Below are 25,925 nucleotides of genomic sequence, written 5' to 3' on the forward strand. Positions count from 1 at the left end.
CACCTGTTTGGAGAGATATCTGGGGGTTTGTACAGGAAATATATACAACTAAAAGTAACACAGACACCGCTTGTTCCTTGGTGAATTTGGCACTTCCCGTGGGGCACGTGCAGGAAAGCTCTGCAGCGGGAACGGCACAGCACCCACCTCCCCCCAGCGGCACCCACCCGCCCTCAGCACCACGAGACCGATTCTGTGTTAGCTCTGGAAGAACGAGATAAATAACAACTCCTCAGCTACTGTGGTTTCTAACAGGAAAAGGTATTCTGGGCTTTCTCAGGCGCTCAGCGGAGCCCGACACCGACTGCTTGGCATCGAGCCTGAGAGGGCCTTTATTCATCTGTCGCCACGTGTAGGTGATGTGGTAGCAACCTTCCTTCCTTCCTTCTGACTTAGAGGGAACACTGCTTTTATAAAACCCTTGGACAGGTAAGACAAGAACCAATACCACTGTACAGAATTCACTGCACAACTAGCTAATAGTAAGGAACCCAGCACTGACTTGCCACATTAAAGGGATGGGACTGAATACATTTGCAATCGACCGGTTGAAGAGTACTGCACCGTAGGACTCGGTCTCGTGGTACGCAGCCCTCGCCCCTCAGTACGCTGGCACTTGGTAACCTTTTGGGTTGGCGTCTAAGGTCTCGGTGAAGGGGGGGCTCTGGTAGGTCTCTGTGCTCTCGATGCCGCTGCCGGTGGGGTAGCCGGGGTACGGGGCGTTGGGGTCGGTGGCGAACTGATCGGTGGCAAAGAGCGACATGTCCGTCCCCAGGCGGTATCTCTGCAGCGCCTTCACCGCCAGCGCGACCTGCCGCAGGATGCAGGGAGGTTAGCAGGGGGGGTGTGGCAGTGCTGTGGCAGGAGCCCGCATCCCCCTGGACCCCATGTCCCCACATCCCCCCAGACCCTGTGTCCCCTCCAGAATCCCACATTCCCATGCACCCCATGTACCCTCCAGGACCCCGCACCTCCCCAGACCCTGTGTCCCCTCCAGGACCCCATATGCCCCCAGACCCTTTGTCCCCTCCAGGACCCTGCATCCCCCTGGACCACATGTCCCCACCAGGATGCCACATCCCCCAGTCCCTGTGTCCCCTCCTGGACCCCATATGCCCCCAGACCCTGTGTCCCCTCCAGGACCCTGCATCCCCCTGGACCACATGTCCCCACCAGGACACCACATTCCCCTGGACCCTGTGTCCCCTCCAGGACCCCATATGCCCCCAGACCCTGTGTCCCCCTCCAGGATCCCACATGCCCTTGGCTTGCTGCAAAGCACCGAGAGCATTGCAGCATCCCAGGCAGCTGCTCCATGACTGCCACAAGCTAAAACCCCAGCTGACATCCCCTAATACTAAAGAAGCCATTTCTATGTGACAGGGTGACCCCAAAGCCTCTGTCTGGCATGGGGGTCGGCATGGCAGATTTGGCACCATCAGCACCAGTAGGCCCATCTGTTGCAGGGAGCAAAAGCCTCTGAGTCCCAGCCTGGCAAAATAGGTCAGTTCTGCTGAGAATCCATCACCAGCTCCCAGGTTGCCGGGATTCAGGTCGGGAACGGTGGGAAACGCGGCCGGCAGAGCTGTGAGCGCCTCACACTTGCTCTTATTTCAGGAAGTTTCATTAACAATTCAATTAGTTTATAAATGACAGGCTCGGGTGGGGGTGGGGGCGGGGGGGGGAAACGCCTGCAGATGCCCAAGAACAGCTTCCCAAACACCACCCAGTGCCCGCTCCTGGTGCTGGTTATGTGCCAGTCAAGCAGAGCTGCTGAGTCTGTTAAGAGCACTGGTGGAGGGGCTGCGGTGTGAGCCCACAGCCTGCCCATCCTCTGTGCCAGGAGCAGGGGACCAGTGTCCTGCTGCCCTTCCCTGGGGTGGGAGCAGATGCTGATGGGATGTGGGGAAGCATCCCACCCCGTGCCCTACCCGGGCAGCTGCATTAAACAGGCAGCATGGCAATACAGTGATGGAGAAAAGCTATGGGGGAGCTGGGATTAAAAGAGATTTATTTGGATAATAATAGAGCTGGGGGCAGTTAAACTGGCAAGGAACTGGAACTGCTGCTGGAGAGGCTCGGACTGTCTTTTGTCCCCGTTCTTTCCCAGCACAGCTCTGCTGCTCGCTGCCCATGAGTGACAGTGATACAAGGGCCATCCCTGCTTCTCCACACAAGCCTCCAGAGCGGCACGGATACCCCTAGGCTCTGTGGGGTCCAGTCAAAGGGCCCCATGGGGTTTTGGAAACCCCTGGCAAATGCACCTATGTCACCGTATGGCCCTGGGGAGGCAGAGATGAAAAGCAGGAGCAGAGGAGGGGTGGGCAGCAGAGGACCCAACCTGGCTTCCTCCAAGGGTGAGCTGATGAGCCTGAGTGCTCCAAAAATCCCCCTGCCACCCCACAAGACCAGCTCATCACAGTGATCTGCTCCTGGGGACATGTTTGCTTCAAACCAAGCTGCTCCCAGGCGCTGGAATGAGGGCAGCTCATGGCTGGTGAGACATTTTCAACAGGAACCCAACTTTCCAGCCACCGGAGAAGGGGAAGTCTGGAATTCCCCAGCGAGAGGGGACTGAGCTGATGGTTCCCAGTAAGAAACCACAAGTTTCACCGCTGTTTGGAGGGACCGCAGGTTTCCCCAGTACAGCTCCGAGCTGCCCACCAGGATTCACTTCTCCAAACTGGTCCCCAGATTCCTCCTCCGTGCTCAGCGCTGAGCCCAGAGCTGGTTTCATTTCTCCTCTCCCCACCTTAGCTCTGAAGCTGAACTCACCCAGACGATGATGGAGAAGAAAGAGAAGGTGATCGCTGCCCGGGCGGCATCTGCTCCTTGTGAAACCCTTTTGGTCATCGTCGTCTGTTGCCACTGGTTTGCGAGGAAGCAGAAGGCTACAAACCACAGGAAGGACAAGAAACCTGGAAGAACAGAGCTGGTCAGTGCTGCCCCTGCCCACCGACTCCTCTGTTTGCTGATTTTCCAACAGCAACAGTGACCAGGGGTGCACCGACCAGTGGCGTGGCCCAAACAGCTATTTTAAGAGGCTCATCCATGATTGCCAGAAAACCAGGGATGGAAGGAACCTTGTAGGGTCACCCAGTGTGCTGCCTGCCTTAAGTTTAGCTCATCTCATCTCAGCCTGATCTCAAAGGTGTGAAGGGACAGCGGACCCTCCCTGGGCAGGCAGCCCCCACAGCCTGTGGGGTTCCACCTTGCAGGCATCGAGGTGCCCTCGACTCGATTCCAGCACCCCAGTATATCGACCCACCATTCCTGTGTTCCCTGGCACCACCAGCTCTGTGGCACTTTGGACACCCAGGCAGGAAGGAGCCTGCACTGCTGGGAGTGACACGAGGCCACATGGCTGCTGCCAGAGAGACTTTCCAGCTCTTCCACATGGGCTTTCCCTCGGTCCAAGGACACAGCCGGAGAGCTTACAAAAAGGCAAGTGACAGTCACCCCAGGCTGAGATTAACCCCTGCTCCTAACGGGGGGACCATGAGTGACCCTGGGATGTCAGCACATCCCACAAGCACAGCAAACCAGCAAGTGCTCAGCGTGTGCCGAGCCCAGGGCAGGGCTGCCCATGGAGCTGACGTGGGCTTCACATGAGGCAGCTCTGCTCGTCCCTGATGCCCTCCGCAGACTGTGCTCCTGTTTTCAGCCTCTGGGGCCTCCGGGGGATTGAGCAGAACTGCTCTGGTGATTATTCCTTACTGGAACCAAAGCTGGCTGAGCAAGATAGGGCTGCAGCTCCCCTAATTCAATCACCAGCCAACAGCGCTGCCCGATGCCAAGGAGCTCAGAGAACAGTCAAGCAGCAAGGCACAAGCACACAGTGTGAGCAGCAGCACTGTTCTTCCCGTGCTGGGAAGAGGAGTTGTGCAACCTAGAGCCTTCCATGATGCTGCTTTAAGGGGCTCCAAGCTTTCCCAGGCATCCCCAGCACAAATGTCCCTCCATCCACCCATTCCTGGTGTCAGTGCATGCGGGGACACCCAGCACTGAGCTACCCAGTGTCTTGTCGGGGGCTGTCAGCACATCAGTATGAACAGCCACACTGCAGCCCCACAGGGCAGCCGGCTGCAAAGCACACCCTGGCTGCAGGGAGAGGGAAGAGGCTTCCTTTCTTCCCTTCCATCCTGCCAGTTATTCCTGAGTATGACATGAAACACACACCTGTGCCCATGTCCAGCATGTACGGGGCTCACCACACACGTAGCCTCAAACCCAGAATTTGCTTCTAAATGCAGTTTAAGAGGCTCCTTGCCTCCTTCTCTTGCACAGCCAGGCCTGGGGCTTCCCCATCAGTGATGGGTTTGTCTGCCTGGCTGTGCTTCAACCCTTGAACTGCCCTGAGCCACACAACACCCAGCCAGGATCACCCAGGCTTTCCTCTTCCCAGTTACAGCCTCCTTTTGCTGAGGACAGCTCATGCCTGCACCAAATTCACCCTGATCTCTGCTCAGACCTTTTCACTTCCCCTTAGGATGACCAGTTGTTTTCAAGTGTTCAATGAGACCTCTGGGGCTTATTATGAAAGGGTAACGCTCAGGGATGGAGGTGCTTGCCCCAGCTCTGTGAGAACTGGGCTTTACCAGCAGCAGATCCCACCCCTAAATGCAGATGTGGGAAGATACACACCTGAGGTTGGCCACAGCTCAGATACCCAGTATGTGGTGTGATGGGTAGAGGTCCTCTGGCAGGTCTCAGCCCTGGACCACATCTCCGGGCACTCCACCTTCCTGGGCACTTGGGCAGCAAATGCCATGGCAGCGGGGAGCACTGCCCTCCCATGCTCGAGGAGCAAGCCTCAGCCAGGAGTTTCTAGCTCAGAAAAGTGGTCTTTGGAAGTTGAAAGACCAGAAATGAAATGTAAGAGCTGCTTCTGACAGGCTAATTCGGAGCTGCACTGCAGGGAGCAGAGGGATGCTGAGGGACAAGTTCTGGGGCCACAGAAGGCACCAAGGGACACGGGGTCCCTCCAACAGGACTGGGCTACATCACTGCTTTGGGCAGGATGAACTGATTTACGAGGACTGTTCCTTTCTTTAACGTTTGACCTGGTGCAGCAGCTCAACCTCACTCACACGCTCCCAGGCAGGATGCTACCACGGAGCACAAGTCCCAGTCCCGACACTGGGGCTGCCCACTGACCGGTGCTGTGAAGCCCCATCAATCACTGGTGTCCTCTAAGGGCTTTCAAGAGTTAAGATGACGTCAGGCACGTCTCAGAATGTGCACTGGCAGTGCTGGGTATTGCAGTTACTGGCTTTCTCTGCAACGCTGAGATATGGGAGATGCTGACCTTCCCAGTGCAAAACCCATCAGCTTGGTCAGACAGAAACCTCTAGCTGGGGTCACTTCTGCTGCTGCCCATGTGGACTGCCCAGAGGGTTTGCGAGACAGAAGCAGGCAAGGAAGCTTTTCCCCTCCACATCCAGCTCCACCTGGACCCCTGAGAAGAAAAAGGATCCCCCAGAGAAGTGGGAAGGCAGGTATGGCTGCCAACGGAGGAGATGGTGTCAGGCATGGAGAGCATCTCCAGAAACACCAGCCAGGCGCTGTTCAAAGTCTGGAAGGCTGCGTGTGAGGTCAGCCCTCCCAGGGAGCTCGATGGGAACTATTTTCGTTTCTATACCAGCGCTTGTTTTCCTTCTTGGTCATGTTCCTCCTGCCAGCACTCCTTCAAGACCAGACTTTGCACCCAGTAATGTGAATCAGACAAGCTGGATTGCTGCTGACACCCCCCACGCCCAGCGTCTCACCAGGCTGTGCCCTCATGTGGCACCTGCTGGGTCCTGGTCCCACAGAGGGGCTGGCAGTGCTGCATTCGCAGCATCAGCTGTACAGGGTGGTTTGGAGGTGTCTGTTGCTACCCGTGAGCTTTAAAACCCAGGAAAAGGACTGAGCTGACAGTAGCACACTGAGAACTTCTTCACAGTGAGGGTGACAGAGCCCTGGGACAGGCTGCCCAGCGGGGTGTGGAGTCTCCATCTCTGGAGATATTCAAGACCCATCTAGACACCAACATGTGTGACCCATCCTAGGGACCCTGCTTTGGCAGGGGGGTTGGACTCAGTGATCTCCGGACGTCCCTCCCAACCCCTACAGCTCTGTGAGTCTGTGATTCTGTGAGGCTACGTGTGCCAGGCTGACTCCAGCTGGAAGCAGGCACGGCAGCGGCTCCACACACGGAAGCAGCGCGACAGCCAGCAGGTGATTATGGGTTTAGGAGCTTCAGACAAGAGTGCAAACCCCAGGAAAGATGCGTTACAGCCATAATTACAGCCCGGTCCCAAGCAAGCACACGTCTACAGGAGCAGCTGTAAGAGCAGATGGAAGAGAAAGGCTGCAAGTGCCGTTTGCACAGCGCTGTAAGCCCTGCCTGCATCCCTGCCCGCATCCCTGCCTGCATCCCTGCCCACATCCCTGCCTGCATCCCTGCCCACATCCCTACCTGCATCCCTACCTGCACCCCTGCCCGCGTCCCTGCCTGCACCGCAGCGCTACCTCCTGGCTGGTTCGGTGGCTCTGATCTGCCACAGATCACTAGCACAAGTCCTCTCCCCTTCAAGTGGCAGAAGCTCTGGGTTAACACGTTTGCTTTGCTGACCATCATCTCCTTTGCTGGCAGCTGGCGTCAGGCCCTGGGTGACCTGGGCAAGGGGCCAGAAACAACCTGGTTTTCTCAGCGCCTGCCCACCACCCGGTTTGCAATGCTGCCTTGTACCCAAGCATACTCCTCACCTGCTAATTTCCCAGATGCATTTTGCAGCTTTCAAATTAAGCAATAACACAGTGATAACATGCAGAGAGAAAGGATGAAACGGCTGCAAAGAAAGAGGAGGGAACCGAGTATCCCATCCTTGGTGGGGAGGACAAAAGAAGGGGACAGAAGAGTCCCACAGGGGAAGACTCTGGGGGTTATTAACGTGGAGGTAGTTAAACAAAGGGAATTACGTGGGTCAGCTCTGCCTCCTGGCAGGTTGGGTGCCCAAGGCTGCTGGGAGTGGTGCAGGGGGGGTACGGTGAGCCACAATCTCTGTGGCTGCAGAGGCTTCACGTGCCAGCAAAATGCTGCACTTCATCTATGCTGTGGGATCTGCCTATACCAAGGCTTATTCTGGGAGCAACCAACTGCCTGGCATTTCCACGAGTGGGTGTACAGGCTATGGCAGCAGGGCTGGCAGAAGGCTTTGGGTCAGCTGTACTTCCAGAAAACAAATGAAGGCACAGCGATAGGAATGGGGTAAAATAGACTGGGCAGGAACCTGCCCAGATGTCTCCTAATGGCAGTGACCCCATGGCTTGTCCACACAGCAGAAGGGTGCTTTGCACTCTGAGGATCCGTGCAGCCAACAGCCTGTGCCACAGCTTGAATCATTGCAGGATTTGGGTGGGGAGGGACCTCAGGGTGCCATAGTGTCCAACTTGCCACTCCAAGCGGGGTCAGATGGGGAGGGGAAGGACCAGGCTGACCCATTCTTCCTGCCAGGCTCCCTCCACTCTCCCCAGCAGCAAACAGGGCAACTGCACATCAGCAGCATCTCACCCAGCTTGGGCATAAGGAGATGTGAAACAAGACCTAGGTAGAGATGTGTCTGCCTGCAACCACAGAGGCTGTTACAAGGGTCCCGGACAATGGTCCCATTTACATCAGCATCGAGCTGGATTTCAGCACAGCATTTGCCAGGGTGCCCTGTGGGAAATGGTTTGTTACCTGGGGAAAGCGGGGATCATACAAGAGCAGCAAGAGAGGCAAGGAGATGTACTGGGCAGCATGAACAGGCTGGAGGGGAGCCATTTGGGTCTCTGCAGATCCTGACAGGTGACACTGTGCCAGTCACAAGCCCACATTCACACGACTTGCACCTAAGTGATTTGTTCTTCCAGCAAGGAAGCAGTGTGCCTGTTTTCTACCTAGAAGCCTGCAGAGGGGATGGCCCAAGGGAGCAGGACATCCCTGCCCAGGCCCAGCCCGAAGACACGATGCTCTGGGACCACACACACTGACCCAGGGTAATCCTGGGGCAATAAAACGTCACAGCTGCCATGGATGGATTCACCAGTGCAGACCTCTGGTGCAACGCTGCAGCCTGTCCCCAGAGCAGAGCACATGCCCTGCACAGTAAAGGTTTGGCAGGGCAGAACCTGGCTTCTCCAGCTCACCACCGAAGCCCATGGACACACACACCATGTATGGCAAGCACAAAAGGAACCGAGGCAGAGATTGAGGTGGGACCACTTCACACCTGCCTGGCAGGGGACAGAGTGGGTGTTACAAGGTGGGAGGCCAGGAGGGTCACAACCTCATACCATGACACACAGCACCAGCCAGAAGACGGATGCAATGTTCCTCTTCTGTTTGAAGGAAGGGCTGCAGGCACTGAGCCCCACAGAAGGGGCTGTAAATACCATCTAACAAGGGCTGGACACTGGAGCTCGAGCACCATGGAAATCAGCTTTCCAGCAAGGAGAGAACATCCTTACAAGCAACAGAGTGCAGGGAGGCAATGATGGATGTTTTCATTTGGGACCAGAGAGCTGACAGCAGTGCTGGTGCTGGATAAATCACCTTCAGACTTTGCTAACAAAAGAGCCTGGAAAGGGAGACCATTAGCTGCAAACTCTGCCAGGCAACTCCTCCGGCAGCCGAGCAGAGGACGGCCTGTCCCTGCTCCAGGCATCCTGCCCGCTCGTGTTCGTGTGGATGAGCCCCAGGTCAATGGGCTCAGGATGGCACAGAGGAGCTGTGCAGCCCACGGGAGCCCCAGACCCACCTGCACTCCACAGTCCTGCAGGCAGCAGGGGATCACAGGGGTCTGTACAACACTGTTTCTGCTTTGCCACGAAACACACGTGTGCAAAGTGTAAACAGGCCCAGATGTAACCGATGAGACGACATTTGCTTGAGCCAGGACAGGAGATGTGGGAGGGTAAAATGTCCCATCTGTGACCACCGTGTGTCCTGTCTCTGGGAGGCCTCACCAAACCCAGCTCAGCGATGTTTCTCATTGCAGAAGTGACACAGACGAGTGGGACACCCCACTGTCCCTACACCGTCTCACATCAGCTTCCCCACTGGTCACAGCTGGATCAGACATCCCGTCTGCTACCCCCGTTCTCCCATGAGAGGAGAAGAGAGGACTCAAGCGGGGAGCTACAGGTCACAGCAATGGCTCCACGCTGCCCACGGGGTGAGCACAGCACAGCCAGAGACATACCTGAAAAGCCGAGGTCCAGCAGGACGGCCCGTTTGCGGTCCTTCACACTGCTGATCTGCTGGAAGTAGAGGTCCACGACAAAGAAGACGATACAGCCAAAGAAGGCAATGATGCCAATGGCGATGCCGTAGCTGCAGGCACTCTCATTGCTGTTGAAGATGCAGAACAGCTGAGGGTTCTGGGTGTCGTTGTTCACGTAGCACTCGTTCACGATGGAGCCAAACACCACGATAGAGAAGATCTGCAGAAGGAAAGAGAACACAGAACTTGCTGCTGTTTACATTTAAATCTGTTTCCCGACAGCAACGTAATTGGATTCAACCCTGTCTTTGACTCCATGGCAACATGGCATTTGTTAGACAGATCTTGACTCTCGCCTGGTTGGTGGCCCAAAGCAATGGGCTGGTGGATGCTACCTTTGCTGTGAGCCTGTCTGCCTTTCAGTGGCTTGGCCTGCAGAGTATTTGAAGGGATGTTATTCCCCAGACAGGCTGGGAAAGGAAAAAGTAAAGAGATGGGCCAGGCTTCTGCACAGCCTTTCTGCTCGTGCCGCTCTCTGCTGTCAGGCTGGGCTCAATAAACCCCCCCAGTATTACTGCTGAGTGGGGAGAAATGAAGTTACAGAGGATAATTGAGCTGCTAAGCAGGCTGACCCAGGAAGGACTGGATTCCCAGTGGAGGGAGGATGGGACACGGCAGCGCAGGGAACAGCTCACCTGGGTGCAGCAGGGCAGGGGGACAGACTGCCCCTGTGAATGACAGGGCAATTTTCTGCCTGGCTTAGCAGGGGTTGAAGGCTGCAGCGCCTGCATCCATTATCCAGTGACCTGGTTTCAGCCCCGTGAGGGACAAAAGAGCAGGGGGAGCTGCTGGTGGCTGCACAGGTCCCACCACTGGGACCTGATGGTGTTTCACATGCCTGTGGGCAGGGAAGGGGCTGGCTGCCTAAATTAATACCATTCCCCATGCTGCACCCTGAAGTAAAGTCCCTCATCCCTCCGACACCGAAGGCAGGGAGCGGAAGCCACGCTACCAGCTGCATCACAACGCGCTCTGGAACCCGCTCTGTTGGAGCCAGAAAGCTCTGTGCTGCCTCTGGGGTTTCAGCAGGGAGGGAAGCGAGGCGTGTGGACACCCCTCCAGCAAGCTGCCAACCTCTGATCTCGCCCCTTGCTGCCCGCAGCCCCGCAGGCCTCCCGCCTCCCCGGCGTGCAGGCCGCAGCTGGAGGCCACGTTTGCAAGCGGAGAGATAAAAGGCTCCTCCCGGGTTCTCCAGGCAGAGCTGCAGCTCCCGCTCCGGATGCCCAACTACATCTTGTGCAGTGGCAGCACGGCACGGAGTGCACGGGACCGGGACAAGAGACAGACGGAGGCAGCAGCTGAGGAGCCACACGATAAACCGCAGCCAGTGGCCTTTGCAAAGTCACCCGCATCTCACCCACGGAGCTGATGGCCAGCCATGGGCCACCTCTGATAGCCCCGTGCTTCCCAAAGCACGGCGTTAGCAGAGCTGGGTGAGACACAGCAGAAGCCCCTATGAGCAAGTTGTTCAGCAAGCTCTAAGCACTCAGACACAACCCTGTGAGGTACATTTTCTCCCAGCCACTGGCCAGATACCTCACTCTTGCCCATCCCAAAGGATTTCACCCAGATTTCTCTCCTCCAAGCTCCTGCCAGTGCTGGGGCAAAGCTGCTCCAGAGCTGCTTCTGTCTGAAGCTACTTACACGTACAAGCAAATCATTAGCAAACACGTCTTGGACAGTGTCCACCTACTCTCCCTCAGGTTGGAGGGGACAACAAAGAGAGGGGACAACAAAGAAGTGGATGTGCAAGGGATTGAGCTGCAAAAATGCAACCAATTGGTGAGTGAGTACATCCTACCTTAGGTGTGCAGCAGCTCCTGCAAGCAGCTCCCCAGCACCCCAAGCCCAGGACTGTGCCACCAGCTTCTCATGTTGGTATCTCCAAGCATGTGATGAGCAAGCAGGCTGCACCATGCTCACTCCCACTTCCAGAGACCCACCAGCAGGACAACCCAGGGCAGGGTTTGTCTTCGAACCCTTTTAGCCAGGAGCTCTGCTAGTGGCAGCAGACTCTCCTTGCTTCTAGCACTTCAAATTCAGGCCAGCAGCAAGCTGGCCCATGTTGGGTGGTGGAGATGCTCTGAAACCTGCCTGCTAATTTACCCAGCATCCCTGAGCTACCTGAAGATGCACAGGAGGTCCCACTGCAGCGTGAGAAACCCAGCACTTGGGGCTGCTGCTGGCCATGGCTGGAGACAGTGGCTGTCCTGCTCTGCATGGCCGTGCAGCTGGGAGCAGGTGACGTTCTGCAAAATCTCTCAGGGATTCACTTGCAGGTCCCAGCAGCAGCTCTCTGGGGCTCTTTCCATCAAAACACCTCATGTACCCCCAGCAGTGCTCACTGTACCCAGTGGCTCTGAGCTGGTCCCTTCCCTTCACGGCTGGCTTAGCTGAGGGGGACAGCATCCCCACTGTGGCAGAAGCGAGCACGTGTCCCTGTCTGCCCGAGTGGCAGCAGGAGTGGCCTTCTGCCCTGGAAATGCTCCTCAGCCTCAGGAATAAGGCCATCTTGGAATCACACCATCCTAGAAACGTGGGCTTCCAAATGTGCATCTGCAAAATTCAGGTGCAACCTCTGATTTCCCCTGGAGCACTAACTGAGCATAGGGTAAGTCCCACGGACCTCCCCATGGCTGGCACAGGGAGATAATCAGCCCTTCCTCCTCTTCATATTTAACCACTACCCAGGGTCCAGCCTCTGTGGTCTGTGGGGACAGGACAAGGGGTGATGGCCTCAAGTTGGAGCATGGGAAGTTCCGCACCAATATGCGGAAGAACTTCTCCATGGTGAGGGTGAGGGAGCCCTGGGACAGGCTGCCCAGGGGGGTGTGGAGTCTCCTTCTCTGGAGATATTCAAGACCCATCTGGACACCGACCTGTGCGACCTGTCCTAGGGACCCTGCTCTGACAGGGGGGTTGGACCTGATGATCTCTGGAGGTCCCTTCCAACCCCTACAGTTCTGTGATTCTGTCCCATCCCCCATCCATTCCCGGCTCATCTCAGCTCCGAGCACCAGCCCTGACCCCGACAGCCACCCAAATCACCCGCCTGCCTCTGCACCCTCTTCCTCTCTGGTGCTGCAACGTACAGACCGACAGCGCTGGGTCGTCACACCGTGACGGGCACATCATCATCTTGCAAAGAGCAAGAGGGTTGCATTGTAAGAAAGAAACAACAACAAACAGCAATAATCATTTTCCCAGTGCTTTGGCAGCAGCTGTAATATCAGCAGTTGTAAAAATCTGTTCATAAATAATGCAAAATTGTTATTTACCATCAGAAATAGCAGCAGCATTTATAAAACAGGCCCTGGAAGAAATAATGTGATTCTGGAAAACATGAATAATTGAGAACCTCTGATTCCCCGGGATTATTCCTCTGGCAGGCCAGCAAACTTGTACTCTGCTCCTCCAGTAAGGGTTTTACTTAGTCCTCCCAGGGTTAACAGCCTGGACTACTCCGTGCTGGTTTCAGGGGGTGAGGGAGGGCTCCTGTAACCACAATTAAGGACTTTACAGGACAGGGTGCCTGGCTGCCCACAGGCAGGTTTGCACACCCGGGGCTGGTGACACAGGATGCCCAGGCAGCGCTCCTGGGATGGAGATGGAAAGAACAGACATGTCACCACTTAACTTCACACTCCAGAGGGTTCTGCAGAGCAAAGCATCCTTCTGGTGGCTGGGCGACCTGAGAGCTCACCCCGTGAGGCACCCTTGGCAGGGTGCTGCCCACAGTGTTTTGGTGCAGGCAACATGGGACATGTGGCTTCTTCTCAAGAGGTCCCAAACAGTAACGGATCGTGAGCAACTGCTCTTGATGGATGTGCTCAAAACACCAGTGCTGGCTGAAATACTACTGCCAAAACATGCTTTTTAGTGAAAACAAGTCTTTCCATGGGCTTTCCCTGCCCTGTGACTGATATTTTATAGTTTTTCTTAACTGGTGCTGGTGAAAGATCTGACTGAGAACTGGTTTGCCACTGTCTTTTTAAGTACAGGTGGAAAATAAAATGTGTGTGATACATTTTGTGTAGATGGGGGAAAATAAACCCTGTGGCATCTTTTGAAGTTCATGCAAAACAAGTGTCATTTTCCAATGCCCTCTACAGCCCCCCATGTGCTCAAACCCACCACGAGTTCATCAGAGAGTTGAAAGCAAAACTACAAGGTCAGACTTTCCACTGCAAAGGAGATTTTATAGGTCTGAGCAAGGACAGAGGAATCCCACTCCTTTAACTCCGACCTCTTCCTGCCTGTCAGGTCAGTCCCCAAAGCCACAGTCCCCATGACCAGGCATGGCAGTGCCAGGAGTCAGGACTAAGTGCCAAGTCACCGGCATGCACAGCACAGGGGCATCTGCTGTGCAAGTCGCCGCATCCCAAGCCCATCCTCCTTTTTAATGGGACTCCTCTGTATCTCCCAGGCTTTGCAAAGCAGCCTGGGCATTCACAGGGGACTCCTCTGTATCTCCCAGGCTTTGCAAAGCAGCCTGAGCATTCACAGGACACCCCGTTTTCCAGCTGAACAACCCGACACGACCAGCAACAAATTTTACTCTCGCTGGGTAAACTGGTGCAAGACCCAGTAAGAAAGCTGGATTACCTCCAGCCACCCCAGGATGGGATTGCATCCTGCCTGCCAAAGCTTTCCCACCAATCTGCTGGCATCTTGGGGTCTCCTGGACAAGCAGCCTGGCATTGCTCAGCCCTGTTGGAGAGCGGCTGGGAGCCCCCAGCACAGGTCTCCAGCAGCTCCAGCAGCACAGACCATTAGTGGTCCTCTCCATTCAGCTGCAAGGAGGGATGGGAAGGAAGCAAGCTGTCTTCTCACATCCCTTCCATTAAGACTTGCACTTCAGCCACACAAAGGAGCTTCTGTGCTTCAGTCACACGCTGAGAGGGAGCACAGCGCCCGTCAGGGAGACGCACGAAGCGCTTTCAACCAAAATGATGCAGCTCAGCTGCTTGTGTAAGTGCAGATGGAGCTCGTGTTACACCAAACCAGTAAGAAGCCAGGGACCTCACTGCTAAATGAAAGCCAGCTGCCCAGTTCCCCCCAGTTTAAAGCTTGCTTCCAAGCAAGAGGGGACACCCTGCCAGGCCAGCAAGCATTTCAAAGGACAGGGGAGAGCCTGAGAGGGCAGGTTCCTTGCCTGTCCAAGCACTCGTGCCCAGGCTGCTGGACCCACAGCTGCTGTCAGACCCCCGCAGCAACCCAGGGTGTGCCTACAGGCCCCTTCTCTGCAGCAGATTTCTACCATCTGGAAGAAGGTGGCTGGCCAGGCTGCCCAGCTCAGTTCTGTAATTAGTCTTTGCAGATCCACGTTCCCTCCCAGGCTTGAGCTGGCTGGACCCCAGGATGGACACACAGTTTTCCTGCCCATTGCTTTTAGCCTTCTGTGGCCCAGGCACCTGAAATGTGCTTCAGGAGACCTCACGGTCTGAGCATGGACATTGCAAGGAAAACAAGGAGAGCAGAAGCTGAAAGCTTCAGTGGGTGAAGTGCCAGCCATTTTAAGGTGAGATGTTCCCACTGCTGATGCACTCCACTTTGATTTGGGACCTATAAACAACATTACCAGAAGGTGAGGGGTTGTAGGATACAGCAAAAGCACCCTTTGGTTACACATGTAAGCAACCATTAATGCCAACATCAAGGATATTGACATTGCTGAGACAGATGCCACCCCACTCGGCACCCTCCCCTCCTCAAGCCACCACCCAGCAAGCCAAGGATGGGCTACCAAATGAGAAGGGAAAACAATTTAAGGTCAAATGAGCACAGGCCAAATCCTGCCTAGCCCTGAGCCTTTTCATAAGCCCCCGTTAAGCCCTTGTCTTCAGCTGCACACTTACCTCGTGCAGATATTCCGCTCGGGGATGAGTTAGATCCTTGGCACAGGGCCAGCCTCCTTCAACACCCACCGAGCTCTGGTTCTGGGGGAACCAGGTCCCGTGTCCCTCTCCAGTTTATCTTTACAGTTGTCAGTCACAGGGAAGTTTCCAGCACAGAGCTGCATAATTTATTGGAGGGTGTGAAGACTAAAGAACTACTTTAAGCACTGCCAGATCTCCCACAAAGACTATGGATATGACCACAAAGGAAAGACCTGATGCCGTTTCTGGCACAGAAAGGGGTGGTGTGATGCTGGCTGTAATAGGTTTATGGCCATGTCTACCAGGGCAATCAGCTTGGGAGGGATGCTTATCAATGACCACATAGCCAATTTTTACTGGATTAGTTTTCCTGAGGTGGCAAGAGATGCTGGCTGAAGCACAGCGCCCATTCAAAGCTCCTAATCTAGTAACATAACCTGAGCACATGGCAAGGCAGCAGCATTTGGAACCAGCAATGACAGGAGAATGATCATTTAGCAGCATTTTAAGCTCAGATGCAGCAAAACTCTTGTATAACTCCATTACCAAAAATGTTAAATGTAAGTTCTGCTTTTAATCTACAGTACAGGGAAAGAGAGAATTACAATGGAAATCTGGTGACCCTACTGAAAAGCAGCCAAGAGCAGACAAAGTCCAGAGCAGCTGAGATCACACTCATGATTCTTAGCTTCACCACAGGGTCCTTAAGTGCCAGACCAGCCTTGTGGCTCTTCCCTAAGAGCTCCAGGTGCTCAAGAGTCCCTGAAACCTCTGAAGGTCGTGGGAGCGATTTGGAGCTTGTGGCATTGGGGGTCCCACCTTGTGTGATGTCCCCTGGGGTGAGCTTAGTGCTTGGTACACCAAGCAGCCACCTCCATAGCAGGCAAGGTCTGCTCCAGCAAGGGAACTTTGCAGGCTCCAGCTCCTTACCTGCTACAAGAGCTGTGTGTTGCAGTCCTGCAAACCCAAACGTACGCCCCAGAGCACCTCAAACCACCAGTTCTGCAGCTTCACCCTGGGTGTGAAGCGCCTCAGAAGGGAGAGCAAACTCTGTCCTGACAGCACCAAGTAGCAACAATCCCAGAGCCATACTCTTCATTTGCTCCTTCCACTCCTGAGTTTGCTTTTTCTAATAAAAATAAACATACCTTTTAGCATGAGCACAACCACCACCCTTTCCATTCCTCTGGAATGGAACAAAACAAAGCTGGACCAGGATGGGAACTGCATGCTCCCTCCCTCCAAGAAGCACCACCTACTCCTAACTCACTGAACCATCATCCACCACATCCCCAGTCAAAGTCACAGCTCAGCAAAGCACATTTGCTGAGCGGGAAGACAATGTTCTGCTGTATTATGGACTGAGACCCATATCAGCACAAAGCCCAGCACATAAAGACTTTGCTGGATCTGAGCCAAAGCAACCTCTGATCATAAATGTTTCCTACCACCTATCAAAGGCTACAGGGGCTGTCACTTTCCTGCCGTGCCTCTGCCAAATAATCAGCTTTGTCTGCCCTAGTCCAGTCCCTTAATAGAGGGTTTGATCTTAAAAGCCTAAGATTACTGCAAGGAAAGCCCAAACAAAACACTGGGCCTAATGAGATAAAATACTGCAGAGGGAAAGCTCTCTCCAGCGATCCAAGTGATCCACTACAAATTCATTCCACTTGCAGAAGCAAGAGATGACAGCAGCAGATAGGGTCGGGCAGCCGCCGATGTGCAGGTTGCAGGCAAAGCTGTCCAGCTCTGCAGGTCCTGCAGTAGCAACAGGGAGGTCACTGGAGCAAGAAACAACCATTTTAAAGAAAATACTTAAATATTCCTCTATATTGTAGTAAAATAATGACCTGACCTCCTGGGTGGAGGGTAGTAGGAGTGGTCCAGCCCTTCTGAGGACTGAGCACTGCGCTTTTACTGCTGCTCTCACTGAAATTCACCGGAATTACTGAAAATATTTTCCAGAACTGCTTTTAAAAGTCAAACCTAAACCTACGTTACATGAACAATGCCCCCGCGAAGCCGTGAGGCCACTTGAAAGTCCCGCTGGTGCTGGCAGTTGCAGAGAAAGGAACTCATGATTCTGCAGGCATCCTTCATGAATATCGAGTCTGTTTCGCTGTGCAAAAAAAAATGTCTCAAAAGGAAACCACAAGGGTGATCACATCTTCATCTGACAAACTGCATCAGACGGAGGGGGGAAGAGATGAATGAGGAACCATTAAATGGTTCTTTCCAGCTTTTGATTTTACAGCTCATGCCAGGAGGGGGTTTTTTTCCCTTCCAGTACTCAGAACTACTCTCTCTGTTGGGGAGAGGTTGCTGTGTAAGGTAGAATCAGGAATCCCCTTTTAACACTTACATCTTGGGGATTTGTGCACTGAAGTCATCGGTCACCTGCCAGTCCCTTAGATGTTTGCCAGCACAAGGTCTGAACGTGTGGCCCCGGAGCAGCTAGTGGAGTCACTAACCAGAGCTGGCCCCTCCTGTGGTGGCAGGTCACCATGAAACCCCAGCCATGGCTATGAGCTGGATCAGCACTGATGGTGGCTCTCCATCACCCATACTCCCACCCAAACCAGGCAGCTCTCTCCTCTCCACACCAAAGGAACAGAACAGAACGTCTTACCCACACCAGAGGTTACATAGCTGAGGTTTAATGTGACTGCAGATTAAATACGTTTTAAAAGGTGCACAGGAGGGAAAAAAACACATGAAAAAGCTCACCCTAACATTTCATTTCAATTCAGTCCTTCTCAAAGCCTCCATCAAGGGCTTTCTGAATAACCATCCCCAGCGGGTATGTGCAGGCAGGGCTGCTCCTCTCCCCCGTGGCAGCAGGCAGGAAAGCCCGGGAAGGTTTCTGTTTGCTGTGTGAGCACCGGAGCAGCATGGCAGGGCGTTGGTCAGTCCGTGCCGCCCAGCTGGCTGCCACCACGGTGCCATAAAGAGCAGGTGCTGCCATGTGCCACAGCGCTGCCACGCTCTGCCAGGGCAGCAGTTACGAGTGTCAGGGCAGAAGAGAAAGGTGGCAGAGATCTCTCAAGCAAACCCTTCTGGCTGCCTCCTCTGTCCAAGCTCTCCATCTTGACAAAGGTCCTGTCTGGCAAGAGCAGCAAAGCAACAGCTCAGAAAGAGCCCAGGCTCGCTCTGCAGCACAAAACCTGTGAGACACAGCGATGGCCATGCAGGTGGGTGGGAAGGAAACCTCTGCTCATACCTGTCACCTGCCTGGAGTCCCTGGTTACACTAGAAAGGAGCCGTAGGTTTGAGACACAGGAAACCGGCTGCAACACCTGAGTGAACACCAGCCGGGGCTCTGAACCCCCGAGCTGGAGTGGCAATGGGGAAGGGTCCCCAGGATCTGCCTGGAAATGTGAGACCTGGGAAATAGCGGTCTAAAGGACTTTTAGAGTGAGCTTACACAGCCTGATCCCCAGCCCACTGAAAACAGCAAAAAAACCCCTTTGGTGGGTTTGGAGCCACTTCTCAATACTGCAGAGATCCATGCTCAGGACAGCACAGCGTGTATCTCACGTTCAGCCACACCACTGTCCCCTGCACCTGTCTGGAGTTAAGTTAATGTGTTTCTGCAGGTGTAAGTGCTCAAGTTGTCACACATTCCCTGTGAACACAGAACCACAAAATGAGTGACCTCTCCACTGAGTAAGCCAGCCAGCCAACACCTGCATGAATATTTTCTAAGCTGGAATGTTTATGTTATCTTTCTATTCCATATTCTGTTCCTGCTTCCCAGGAGCATCCAATCCCCTTCTGTACAATAAGGATGGTGAGCTCTCCGTGTGTGTGGTGGCAGATTTACTCCATGAAAAACCTAACTCACCATCAGTGCATCAACAGTTTACCAAATGTACCCCAAACCAACACCACTGCCAACAGTTTGCCATTGCCACTCAAGGAAGGTGCAATTGAACCCACCCAAAGTCTTCCAGGATGAGACAATGCTTCTAGGGAATAACTGCAGCTAGGTGCCTGAACCCTGCCCAAAATGCCCCATCCACCCCAAGCCTGGATGCTCCAGTCCCATTCCTGGCCACCCTTCTTCCCCAGCAATGGAGTCGGGGGCTTTCTCAAAAGACCCTGGAGATATGCTGGCTCCCATCCAGCAAAACCCTTAAGGATGTGGTTTAACTTTAAGGATGTGACTGCACTTGGACTTGCTGGTGTGCTTAAAGATAAGCACGTGGCTCCATGCTGTTCTGTACATGGCCTTGGCTGGGTCACCCCACCCCAGACAGCCCCACAAATGCCCCCACCACGCTGACTGGGAGGAGGGCAGCTGGGGAGGCAGCACCTCCTCATCACACCTTTCCTTCGCTCGCTGCCTGCGTTCGGCACTGCTGAAGGTGACACAGAACCAGCGCAGGCAGCCCAGGGCCTGCGCGCACAGCAGAGCCACGACACGGGCGATGGTGAGCCCCCCGAGCCCAGCCCCTGGCTAAGCACCGGCACCAGGAGCCGGCCGCAGTGAGAGCCGGGCGGACCCTCCCCATCGGGGGCTTTTACATAGGGCCTGGCACTGCCAACCCCGCGACCCCACGCAGGTAAAAGCCAGGCTGGGCGAGGCGGAGCGCTGGCTCCCGTAGTCCCCGGGCACCACGGCCCCGGCGGGCATCAGCGCGCAGCTTCCCGGGCGGCTTATTCCCGAAGCGGCGGCACAGGCTGTTCCGCCTCCCGCTCGGCTCCACGGCAGGAGCTCGCAGCCGGGAACCGGCCAAAAAATATGCCATCCTTTCAGAAGGGTGGGGGGAGCTGGGCAGGGCTGGCTCCCGGATTTCTGCCGTCTCACACACACACACAGAGCACCGAAGGAAGGAAAATGTCCCCAGCCACCCGGTGCGCATCCCGTGCGCTCCCCTTTCGTTCGAGCACCGGGGCCAAAATCGTGGCGAAAGGGCAGCGGCGCATCCACCGGCTGCGCGCCGCGCCGTGCCCAGGAAACCCCCTCGCAAACACCGACGGGCACCCGGCAAGCCTCGCCGCCCCGGCCGGCACCGTGCAGCCCCACGCCGCCCGGCTGGGCAGCACCCCGCCCCGGCGCCGCACCGCTGCAGGAGCACCGCACATCTCAGGAACGCCGCACGGTGCCCCCCGCACGCCGCACGATGCAACGGGCGCTGCCCCGGTACCCAAGCCCCCGCCGGTGCCTTACCCAAGCCGTCACCCGGAGGATGGTCTGCAGCTGCTTCAGGAAATCCAAGGGGTCGATGGCACCCCCCGCCCGGCCCGCTCCGAAGGAGGCTCCTTCCATCTTCCCCCGCCGCTCCGCGCCGCTCCGCGCCGAGCCCGGCCGCGCGCCTCGCGCCGCCGGCCGCGCGCCTGCCCGCCCCCAGCGCGCCGCCCGCGTGGGCTCGTCCGCAGCGTCGCGTGCGGGCAGCGGGAGGAACCACCCGCCGGGCGAGGGGGGGAGAGGGGGGGGGGAAGCACCGGCAGGTGCGCGGTCCCGGCGCGCAGCTCCCCCCCCCACCCCCCCACCCCGCCTCCTCCTTCCCTAGCGCATCCCACCGTGGGCACGGTGCTATGGCCGCGGCCACCCGGGCACTGCGCTACTACAGTGCTGCGCCTGGGGAGGCGGCGGCACGTCCAGGATAGCTTGTCACGGCCGGGGGACCGTGATGCTTCTGGGGACAGCGTGCTATGGGCAGGGGCAGGGTGATGCGCAAGGGTTACTGGCGTCATCGTGCCAGTAACGGCCAGGGCAAACACGGTTGGCAGGAGGGAGATGCCACGGCCTGTAGTGCAGGGAGGTCACCACGCTGCTCGGCTCGCTCCTGCTGCAGACACACACCTTGCTTCCCCAAGATAAGCACCCTTATCCAGGTGCTTATCCCACCCAGACCCGCTGGTGCCCTGGCTGGTAGCAGGGACAGGCAGATACAACAGCAGGAAGGGCTGTTGGCACCCCTTCTAGGGAGCAGAACCCCGGTGCAGGCAGGGCTTTTTGACCTCCAGCACAAATGGCATCCACCACTGGCAGTTCACTCGGGGTCTTTGGCTGCAAGCAGCCTGTTCATGTGGCAGAGGGAAGGCTTTGGCGGCTGCTTCACGGCAAGGCATGCGGTTCCGCACCCGTTAGCTGGTGCAAGAAAGGGGAAGTGAAGGCTGAGGGGGTTGAAACCCTTGCTCTCATGTGGGGAAGGAAGCACCCAGAACTGCCATGGGACGGGAGGAGGCCTCCCCAGGGACAGACGAGAAGAACGAAAGGCACCTTACAGAGGGAAACCCTCAATTACTGCAAAGGGAGTTTCCCCCTGCAGCTCCAGGACCATCTCCTGAGTTCGTTTTCATAGCACCGTGATGATGATCCCGGTTCCATAGATACCGATGCCATGACAACTCTGACATCATCTCTGCTTCGGACGGGAGCTGCAGGGAAAGTGGCAGGGAGGAGTACGCATGCACTGCTGGCACGGAGCAGGCCTTCTGTTGGGGCTGGGGGGCTCCTCACGGCTCCACCACCACCTCTCCTCCCGACCCGCAGTCTATATATCCCATGTCTCCTCCATGCAGGCACTGGAGCCGCTGCTGAGGGATCACAGGGGGTGTGGGCATACCAGGGGTGTGAAGCCCCTGACATGCAAAGTGCTGTAAGGATTCCCGTGTGCTCAGCCCCATCTCCAGCTCGATCTGGCCGTTGGCAGCTTTCTTGGCCCGTGCTTTCTGGCAGGTGGAATTGGGATTTAACTGTTAAAACTCACGATGATGGCACTGAGTTTTTCTCAATTACAGGTGAGTCATCATCTCTCCAGATCTATTTCTGACTCTCAGCAGGAAAAGCAGAATTCAGCCTTTCGTTGCTCCGTGTCACCAGTTCGGTAGAAATCACATTTTACTATGCCAAAAAGAAACAGCTACCAAGAGAATGCCAGGTTGGTCCCTCCTGCTTTCTTCCGGCAGGGCTGGCCAGTGATTGTGCTTCAGCACTGAAAGCATCACCAGCACAGCCCTGAAGTGCAGATTAAGAACAAAGACCATATTTACTTGAAGGGATTATCACAGCTGAGATTTTCATACAGCTTCATCAGTTTAGAGGCAGCTGTTCCAGTGCCCCCCAAAATCATTCTCCTGCTTTGGGAACAAGCTGCCCTGTATCTCTGAGCCCAGAGCTATGTCTGGCTCCCCAGGGGTGCCCAGTGCCAGGGAGGGTCCCTGCCCTGGGCTGGGCTCAGCACGCCCCACTCCTCACCCAGCGAGCAGGTGTCCTGTATCACACCATGGGCCCATCCAATGCAAGCAACTTGTACATGTAAAACCCTGCTCAGCCCTCAGAAAGCCAACAGTGTTAGGCAAACTGTGTGGCAGGGGGTACGTGCAGGAGAGCAGCATGCTCATGGGGTATGGCAGGGGGAATCTCCTAGACCTCTGGGGTGTGCTCTTGGTTTCTAAAACATCTTGCCCAGCTCATCTGTCCCAACTGGGACAGCCATCTTTTGGATTAACCAAGATACCACCTGAATCTTTTAGATGCTACCATGGAATAAATCCTGACCATTTCCAAACAGCTGTATGGTTTTTATTCTTCAGGGCATGGCTGTGATGCACCAAGCAAGTTCTCTGACGAAATCCCTGTTTTTCTAAACTTGTCCCCTTTCTTCCAGGTTCTTCTCTGCAGCTTCTGCCACGTGCCATGTGTTTATACAATCCTTTTTCACATCACGTTGTGCTAGTTGTTTCCCCTGTTAGACTGCAGATAAAGCACAGTAGCTATCTCTAGTCTACATGCAAACTCTATTTCTGTTTCACTTCCCATCGCTGCAAACAAGCTAACAGAGACATGGAGCCAACCAATAGCGGGAAGGGATACTGCATCCCAGACATGTTCCCCACCAAATGGGCAGCCTTTGGCAATGGCACTTTCCGGAGTGTTGGTTCAGTTTGAACAAGTTCCATCTGCATTTACCATTCCCCCTGGGTCCTGATGACAGGGAGCAGACAGAGCGGCTCCCAGGCAAGAGCCTGAAATCTGTCCATGTTTCCATTTCACGTGAGTTTGGTTAAGGGTGGTAGAAAACATGAGCTTACCTCCTGCTCCTTGTAGGCATGCTGACTTCTTAATCTTTGTCTCCAACCCGAAAAAGGGATCAGGTTTTTACCCAGGGGTAGGTATGTAGACATGACAACCGTGAGGAGATGAGATGTGCAGCTTTTTCCTTCTCCAAAGCCTGTTCAGGTCAGCCCTACCCACTCAGCTAGGGCTGGTTGTAGCTGCTCTACAGAGCGGAGTGGTGATATTGTTCAAGGGCACATGGCTGAACAGATCCAGTTTGTGAAAGCTTACCAAGTTACCTGTTGTCAGCCAAGGGTCTGCAAGCAAAGCTAGCCCTGCTCTGTGAAGCAGAATGGCTTTTCAAAAATTTCCAAGCAGATGGCTGAGGCTATCACAGCCTGCTCCCCAATCCTGGCACTCGGATCTCTGGGATGGAGACTTGGCTCACAGGGAGCCCAGCAATGGACAAGAGGAGTTAATATGATTTCATGAGCAGGACCGACCATATTTTCTCTGTGGCAGAGGGTAACAGTGGGATGCTGCTCCTGATTTAGCAGGCAAAACAAGCCACACTTTCTACTGAACATCTCTCAAATAAAATAGTGATGTGAAAGTGCCCTGCTCTCAGAACAGCCTTGGCAATCTATTTATAGCGAAGCTGCTCCGGCCGAGCAACCCAAAGGTGCTGCAAGCAGGCTCTCTGCAGCTCCCAGCCCAGGGGAGCCCAGCCAGGCACTGGCCACTGTTTGCTGCCCACCAGCTTCAGCAGCATGAGGTCTGACACTGCCCTTTGCCTGGGCGTGGGTGGAGAAACGGCTTGCCTGTCACATTCCCTGGGCAGCAGGCTCCAAGCAGTACTTTGATATATGTTAGTTTCCTTGTTACTCTGAAACACTCTGCTTGGCATTCATTAGAGGCAGCTAACGCTGCTCCCAGCCATTAGACCCTAGAAAAACTGAGAGAGTTGATGGAAATGTTGAGAGATGCTTAGAAATTCATAGTGCCCAGCAACAGAGAATGCACTTCCTGATTAGCAATACCTTAGCATGCCATCACTGGAAAGCTACTTAATGCCCTCCACCCTAAGAGGTCCAAAAATATCTGTAAGATCACTTATCAGCTGGTTTACTCATCCACTTCTTCAAAGCTGCCATTTCTCAGGTGGGGTTCAGCAGTTACTGTGCCAGGATAAACACAAGATGAGCCTGCTATTAAAAACAAAAAGGCAGAAAACTTTGCTAACTGAAATCCCACGGGGAAGATTTGGATAGGAGAATTAAATTAAGATAGCATTTGTTTTGAACAAAAGAGTTACTATCCCAATAGTGGCATAAAACCAGAACTGAACAAAACCCCCAAGGGGTTTCAAAACTCTTTCCGGTGGTGCAGTTGCAGGCTTGGTGTGTCATTTAGTTATCTTAGTCTTCACTTCTTCTCAAAATACTGCATACCATGAAAAGTTTGGGGGTTTTGGTAAACCAGTAATCTAATCTGGTTCAGTCACTGGGCTCAGGAAGGTGCACACCGCCCTGGCAGGTGCTCAACGAAATAAGATCCTCAGCTGTTCTCCAAACTGACCTCCCCAGGACCACAAACAGCAAGTCACATTGTGCAGGGCCTGACCAACAAGTTGGCTTTGGTGCTTGTCATCTGCTACCTGCACGGAGCTGCAGCGAAGCAGGTGTGGTAATGTGAGCAGAGCTATGAGGACCCGGGGCAGCCTCCGAGCAGCACGAGCCGTGCTCTGACAGGCAGAGCTGCTACTGTTCTCATCTGAGCCACGTTAAGCTTTGCTGCTAAAGGAACTCTCCCAGCTCAGTCTTTTAGTTCTTATCATCTGTGCTCGTGCTACACAAGAACTCGAGATCCACAGCACGAGCTCTGGGGGCAAACAGGGCCATGATGCCCGTGTAAGGAACGTGGTGTTTGGAGTGACACAGGAAAGCAGGGAACGCTTCGTTTCTTAACCAAACACAGCAAGTCCTGAACAGGCCCCTGGGTTCCCAAGGAAGGTGTAACCTGACCTTAAGGATGGATTGAGATGAATGATTTTATTGCTCTGGGCAATCTCGAGCCCAGGACTATGCAGTCCGAGCACATCAAAATACCTCCTGTGAGAGAGACTGCCATCTCATAGGAAACACATGCAAAGGCTGGTGAAACCACTATCTTTACCCCCATTTTGCAGAAGTGGAAGTGTGGCTGCAAAAGATGAGGTAACTTACCTGGAGCCTAGCAAGACACTTCCAACTAAACTAAATTTTGATCTCCTGAGTCTCTACCCATGTACTGAAGCCATACAGGTCTCATCTCATATACTTTGTGTATCTTTCACCCCATCTAAGAGGCATGACATGAGGTGCAGTCACAGAATCCCTTTCCTCACACTACTGGTAGCTTGACCCAGGCATCAAGGGTGGCAGCAGCAGGGAAAGCCCAGCTTTGCCTGACCGTACTCAGCACTTGAAAGTAAAGTCCCCATCCAGTACTGGGACTTGAGGTTAGACCTAAAGCTTGGTCTAAAGTTTTTGGGGAAAATGAAAGCTCTGAGAGACTGAACGGAACACCTGCCATGTGAGAGGCATTTTAATTTAACTCAGTGGCTTGCTTTCTCATGGATGCACTAATTCAAAGCAAGGCTGCCATGAAAGAGTGTGGGATTTCTCCCTACCCCTCCCCATGCAGAAAGGCTGTGTTGCAGCCCTGTGTCTCCAAAGGCACAGCTTTGGT

At 54.8% G+C, this 25,925-nt stretch overlaps 1 protein-coding gene across 1 annotated transcript; it reads right to left on the reverse strand.

Moving 5' to 3' along the window:
- Positions 1 to 597: 597 nt before the first annotated feature.
- On the reverse strand, positions 598 to 20,459 carry SYNGR3 (synaptogyrin 3; the record flags this gene model as incomplete). The annotated part of the gene is made up of 4 exons (XM_084271219.1): positions 598 to 811; positions 2,776 to 2,918; positions 9,228 to 9,468; positions 20,361 to 20,459. 4 exons carry the CDS (start codon positions 20,457 to 20,459, stop codon positions 602 to 604), a joined length of 693 nt encoding a protein of 230 aa, XP_084127345.1. The 3' UTR covers positions 598 to 601.
- Positions 20,460 to 25,925: the final 5,466 nt, after the last annotated feature.

This window comes from Gallinula chloropus (assembly GCF_964237585.1).
Source record: "Gallinula chloropus genome assembly, chromosome: 15".
NCBI classification, from domain to species: Eukaryota; Metazoa; Chordata; class Aves; order Gruiformes; family Rallidae; genus Gallinula; species Gallinula chloropus.